This window comes from Limulus polyphemus, unplaced genomic scaffold, assembly GCF_000517525.1.
Source record: "Limulus polyphemus unplaced genomic scaffold, Limulus_polyphemus-2.1.2 Scaffold1885, whole genome shotgun sequence".
Lineage (NCBI taxonomy): Eukaryota > Metazoa > Arthropoda > Merostomata > Xiphosura > Limulidae > Limulus > Limulus polyphemus.
This window is the reverse complement of record NW_013667495.1, coordinates 44,441-51,547: the sequence shown is the minus strand read 5'-3', so window position 1 is coordinate 51,547 and position 7,107 is coordinate 44,441. Positions and strand designations below refer to the sequence as shown.

Sequence of the window (7,107 nt, the reverse complement as noted above, 5' to 3'; positions counted from 1 at the left end):
GCTACTATACTATGCAATCTACAAAGATACTATCATCATCACAGTTTTAATGATTCACTAAAACATAATTTCTTGCTAAATAATTTATATCTATCCACGTTTTTGTTCAGCAAATAATGATAATTTAATAAGTTGTGTGTTCCAAAAGAATACGTTAAACTTAGGTTATAATTGTGCTAATTTTGATTGTTGTAATTTATTTCATTCTGATTATATTTGCCCCCAAAACACTATGTAATGTTATTTTGTATTTTATTAGTTTAAAAGCATTATTTATAATAAATGGTGCCAATTGCAAATAAACAAAATTTAAAATGGTGATGATGATAATATCTGTGTAGTATCTATAGTAGCACCAAAATTATTATATGTTTGTGTAAGGTATGCACTCAGAGAAATTTGCCTCAGAACACTGACAACATCAAATTGGGCACTTACGAAAGCCTGGCCCATATACAGCATTAATTCAAAACAAACCACACTGTTACTCACCATTTGAATTCAAAAACACAACAAACTGCTTTAGGTATGTATAGATCTTATCTTGTTTTTTTTATTCATTACTCAAATTTATATCGATATCCCTTCCTTATTTGTCATTAACCATACAACCTTTATCATGAACAACCTATAATTTACAGTCAGTGTATTATAATATCACCTTTGATTCAATGGTAAACCTAAATATATTGGCCTATGTCTGTGTGCAAACTGCAAGCATCTACACAAAGTGGAGGGAAACTGTTGTTAGTGTGTTGAACACATTTAACAAGTTAATTAGGCTTATTTTACATTAAAATTGTTATCAACTTTGTATGCATTTATAAGTTATTGGCCAATACCTAACTTGATGATATGCATTTTAATTGATTTTCAAGTTATTTGTAAACTTTAGATTTAGTTATCTAATGATTTTGTGTCAAATGAGCATATACTATGGTAATTAGAGAAATTATTTTGTGGCCTTTATCATTTAAGTACCAATACAGTATTATCTGTTAATTGATTTTTTGTTATTTTTTTTTATAAACTGGTAGGCCTACAGATACCTCATTTTTGATAAATTTCTGTGTTATGAATTACTAGGATTATCTTTTACCTAGATTCTACTGTCCATTTATTTTACTAATTCAAGCTTAGCTGTTTTTATTAAAATGTTTTATTACAATATATGTTTTGTAAAATTTATACATTTATGCTTTTAAAGCTTTACAAATATGCTTAATGACAATGAAAAGACTCTTTCTAGCACCAATAGTACTGCTAGCAATGGTTCTTCTGCTTCCAGTATCCCTCTTCAACCTCAGATAAATTTAGCTCTGCATGCACAAGCTAAGGAGGTATAAAGAAAGCTTCTTAGAACAGCTTACTTGCTTGCTGTGGATAGACAGCCTCTATTGGCATTCAAAATTCTAGTTGAAGTGCAAAAACAAAATGGAGTACAACTTATTTCAAATTTTGATGATACTGAAAGAGCAAAAGAATTTATTAATGTTATTGTATAACTTAGAAGTAATTTGTAAGAAAGTATTAGTGATTATATTTTCAGCAATAAATAACTTTTCCAGTGTTTAGTGATGGAAGTCAGGTAAGAAAAAAGAAATGGCTTTCATTAGGTCAGTCAAGCAAGGTAAACCAATTAAATTTTTATGTGTTGCCTTACAAGTTAATGATAGCTTTGATGATGCAGATGCAAGTAATCTAAAGAGAAGTATTAATGATGTATTCAAAGGTGATGGAAATATCTCAATCCCAACAGAGAAATATACTTACCTGCTAGTTTCAGCTACACTGATAGAGCCTCTGTTAATACTGGAGTTTAGAATGGATTGCTAACAAAACTAAAAAAAAAATGACAGTTGCCTTTGGCTTCTAGGCATTCACTTCATTTCCCATACAGTTCAATTGGCACTGAAGGATAGTGTATCTAAATCATTTGTTGATGTGAAAGACTTCATGACAGTTATATATTACTTATTCAAATGATCTGGAAAGTTCAAAATGTACTTTGAGACAACTGCCAGTACATTTGATGTACAGAATTTTAATTTTCTCAAAGTGCATGGTACACAATTTCTTGTACACATCATCAAGTAAATCATTTACTGAGTAATTGAGTGATTCTTACTCGAGCAATAGAGTATTCCCTTGCCAGTTGCAAGGAGAGAGTAGTATTGTCTAAATTTCATGTACTTTACTTTTCTGTCAAAATGTTGCTTACACAAAGATGTACTGGATGCATGTTTTATTCAATCTATATGGTTTGAAAAGGAATACATTTTATGCTGTCAGATACTGTCTATTGTACAAAAAGCAAAGGATAACTTATAGGAACTTAAGAAAGAAATTTCCAGTTCAAACTGTGAAAATCTTTTGAAAACATTCAAACTTGACTGGATATGAAATCAGATTCCTGAAATCTTAAGAGCACTTTGTTTAAAACAGGGCTCCACAAAAATAAAACAGGAAATACAATACTGTAGTGTCAACTATAGTCTATGAACAATGTAGACTATGCTAAGAAAACTGTGGACAAACAGAATACAATACTGTAGTGTCAACTATAGTCTAACGAACAACGTAGACTATGCTAAGAAAACTAAACTGAGAATTACAGTCATTCCATGTGTGTAAGCTTGTCTTGAATCAAGATTCTCCTCTTTGAGAGTAAACTTTATCAAAGTATGCTTTGGACAGATCCAGCAAACTGGGGTAATACCACCTGGGAAATTGAGTGTTTAAATTTACTTGCAGAACATTTCTATGAGACTCTAAAAATAAACAATTTTGAAAAACTAAGATAAGCTCAGAATGGAAAGAATTCAAGAGAATGGTTAAGTACTACATGAATGGAGTAAAAACTAAGAATCTCTGGGAACATGTGCTTCTATACTGAAGGAAGGAATTTAAGAATGTTTGTATGCTAGTTCAAATAGTGCTTTGCATAAATCCCAGTAATAGCAGGGTTTAATCACCATTCTTACTGACCAAAAGCTTAGTTTAAACATGCAAAAGTGAAGAACCTTCTGCTGATTAAACCAGATGATTTTGTATAGATATATGATAAAAAGGAACAAATATTAGAAGCAGCCTTGAAGAAGTTTATGCCAAAAAGGAGGAGAAGAAGCTTTTATACAAATCCTTCCTTCTAACATGTCTGTAGAATATGCAGCCAAGAAATGAAAGTCAGAAATATACAATGAAATTAAAAATGATTCTGTTGGTGATGAAAATTTAAGTGATTATGGGGATCATGGTAAAGATGATTCATTCTAGCATGTCTAGTAGATCAAGTGATAAGGCTGAAACAGATGAGATTCTTTTTCAATAATTGACTGCACAGGAATCATTTGATGTTGACAATACTGATGGAGATGATTCTCCTGTAAAACTGTATGTCAAACTAACAGTTAAATACAAACAAGACAAAGGAACTGGGTTCATACAAATGACTATGCAAAGTAGGTTTACTTCAAATTAACTAAATTTTTTTATGAGATGTATATTTATTCAAGTTTGTGACATTTGATTTTTTGAAAAATAGTGAAACTGATGTTACAAAAGCATAATTATCATATGATTCTGGTCAAGGTGTTATGTGCCAGACCTTAAGGAGATTATACCATTACAATTTTTCAAATTTTACCATATATAAAACTTTTATTGATTGTTACTTTGTTTATTCATAAAATTAATATACCTCTTTATATCTTACCCATACTTTGCCCTTGAAATATAACTACAGGTTCAATTAATAGAAAAACAGTACAATACAGTCAATACAAATTAACTTTTATTGTCCAATTTTGCAAAAAAGAATAAATATGACATCAGCCCACTAGCATCAGCGCCTGCTTTTAGTAAAATGTAAAACTCTGCTGTACACAAAAATTAGATGAGTTACAAAGGTATTTGTACACAAGATATGTCTGTGAATTGACAATGTCAATCTGACTTGGACTCTGCCAAGTCAGGATGCAAAATGTTCATGTGAAGAATAAAAATACTTATGTCCACCACATAATTTGCAGGTAGTGTTTGCATAATTTCGAGAACTAAAAAAAAAGCATCTCTATAGTTTTTCTCAGTACCAATAACTGTCAGTAAATCAGCATTGTAGAGTAAAATGAATAGTTGTTAACTCTGACACTAAATGCACAATACTCCATTGAATATAACTCTGTAAAAGATCATGGCATGAGCACTTTCACCCTTATCCATGCACATAGAGTTAAAGAAATGGTTGAAACTATTTCAAAATTACATATACATAAAATCGTGTATGAAGTTATGAGTTTGTGTCTATACTCAATAAATGTGGCCTTATACTGAGCATAAATTAATTCTGTGAATACCAGTTCAGTGACAATAAATTTTATTATTTTCCACGTCTTCTGTAAATAAACCTTTATTTTCCAAAGACAGGGATTGCACTATATTATAGCAATCTTCCTAATATCAGGAATTTCTTCAGTTTCAGTTTAGATAAGTGAAATACACTGAAACGATCAAGTTTAAATACTTGTTAGTAACAGTCTGAATAGATATATCTTGTTGTAATAACTAAGACATATTTAATATATTAAATATTAAAGTAGTGTGTTGGTGGTTTCTTGAACCATCCTGGATTCAGAAAAATCGAAAAACAACATAGACTCATAGTCATATATAATAAATACAATAGCCCAAAAAGAAAAAAACTGATCCCGATGTTTGTGCTACGTATTAAAAAATAATCCTACTATCTGTACGACTCATGGTCATATCGAATCATACTCATATACTGATGATATACTATATTAAATAGACACATTCACAATCGTACTCGGTTACTCTACATTACAACTTACAAGTACAGTCTGCAGTCTACGCCCTAGTTAGCTTTTTAAAGTTTATATGAAAACAATCACCCTAATATTCTAAGAAACTACCTATTGTTACTTTCTAGGTCAAGGAAAAAATATACTCACGACCATAGCAAGAACAGAGAAAACGCCAATTATAAGAATACTCCATAAACAATATGAACACAATATCCACACGGAAAGCGCCATTATACCCTTCCGTATGCATACGCCATCTATATACAATAAATTTTATATATTTTATAAATAATTAGATAGTAATCCATAAAAGAAGAAAAACCTCAACACACCACTAAACTCAAATTCTTTAAAAAAATCAAGCCAACTGAAAAAAGAAACGATTATTTTTTTTAGTATTGCCTCTAAATGAAAGAGCTTAAGTGGCTGTTAAAAGTAATATATATATATATATATATACATATTTGAGGGGAGTTTTTCTTGGAGACTATATTGTTATACATTAAGCGACAAATGGATGAAGTTTCAAGTTCGGCTTCCGTTCAAATAAGTTGACAAGCAGTCAAATTCCGAACTCTATCTAATCTTAAACTTCTCATAATCAGTTCCCTGGAGCCTACCCATGAGCAACTCGAATAAGTTTGCGCTAATTTAGCATCAGCGCCTAATAACAGTATATTCCACGAACACTTTTGAAAGATCTCGATCCAAAAGAAAAGTTGTATTAACTGGTAGGCATCCCACCCAAGCAATTACATTAAAAGATCATGGCATGAGCATTTTCACCTTTATCCATGCACATAAGGTTAAAGAAATGGTTGAAACTATGCTAAATGCCTGAAAAGTCTATTCCAAAATTACATATACATAAAATCTTGTATGAAGTTATGAGTTTGTGTCTATACTCAATAAATGTGGCCTTATACTGAGCATAAATTAATTCTGTGAATACCAGTTCAGTAACAATAAATTTTATTATTTTCCACGTCTTCTGTAAATAAACCTTTATTTTCCAAAGACAGGGATTGCACTATATTATAGCAATCTTCCTAATATCAGGAATTTCTTCAGTTTCAGTTTAGATAAGTGAAATACGCTGAAACGATCAAGTTTAAATACTTGTTAATAACAGTCTGAATAGATATATTTTGTTATAATAACTAAGATATATTTAATATATTAAATATGAAAGTGGTGTGTTGGTGGTTTCCTGAATCATCCGGGATTCAGAAAAATCGAAAAACAACATAGACTCATAGTCATATATAATAAATACAATAGCCCAGAAAGAAAAAAGCTGATCCCGATGTTTGGGCTAAGTATTAAAAAGTAATCCTACTATTAGTAAGACTCATGGTCATACCGAATCATACTCATATACTGATGATATACTATATTATATAGACACATTCACAATCGTACTCGGTTACTTTACATTACAACTTACAAGTACAATCTGCAGTCTACGCCCTAGTTAGCTTTTTAAAGTTTATATGAAAACAATCACCCTAATATTCTAAGAAACTACCTATTGCTACTTTCTAAGTCAAGGAAAAAATATACTCACGACCATAGGAAGAACAGAGAAAACGCCAATTATAAGAATACTCCATAAACAATATGAACACAATATCCACACGGAAAGCGCCATTATAAAATGTAATTACCCTAAATAACAAAGAAAAAGAACATATATTAATAAACTATGCAAAATAAAACGAGAACTGCGCTATAAATAAAATTTCTACTGTAACATTTTTAGAGAATCTAATAACATTCAGAAAAGTTCTATCAGCAGAGGTAGTTGTTAAAGTGCATGTTAGATTTTACTGATTTCACACCTAAAAAATAAATTAACAAATGTGTACCAAGTGCTACACTTGCGTCATATGTAAAACATCAGACTGCATTTAACTAAATAGTGCTAGGAATTTAAAAGATGAAACTTTTTTTCCAACTGATAAATATCTTGTGGAGCTATACAGGAGGGGGAGGAACAGATATTTATTATAAATTGAACCTTTGTTTTCCAATACGTATATATAGTTTTAATTAAAAAATCAAATATTGTTATCGGGCCTTTAATCAATTACATTAAAATTACCTGCGTAATTTATTGTTACGACGCTAGTAACACGTCATGCACTTCTAGAACGCTTCATGAAACCTCGAGAGGTTACTAGATTCGGTATTCTTGTACATATAAGATGGTCAAGACGTGATGGCAACAATGTAATGGGGAATTGAACTGCGGACAGAGAGACGTATTGTTGAGTCGAGCACG

The 7,107-nt window shown here is 30.8% G+C and overlaps 1 protein-coding gene across 1 annotated transcript in view; it reads right to left on the bottom strand.

Moving 5' to 3' along the window:
* LOC106465253 (dolichyl-phosphate beta-glucosyltransferase-like) overlaps positions 1 to 5,082 on the bottom strand; it is a 64,957-nt gene extending 59,875 nt beyond the window's left edge. The window contains exon 1 of the mRNA XM_013925461.2: positions 4,971 to 5,082. Within this exon, the coding sequence (XP_013780915.1) occupies positions 4,971 to 5,054 (84 nt within the window). The 5' untranslated portion in view covers positions 5,055 to 5,082. The remainder of the gene's footprint in view (positions 1 to 4,970) is intronic.
* Positions 5,083 to 7,107: the final 2,025 nt, after the last annotated feature.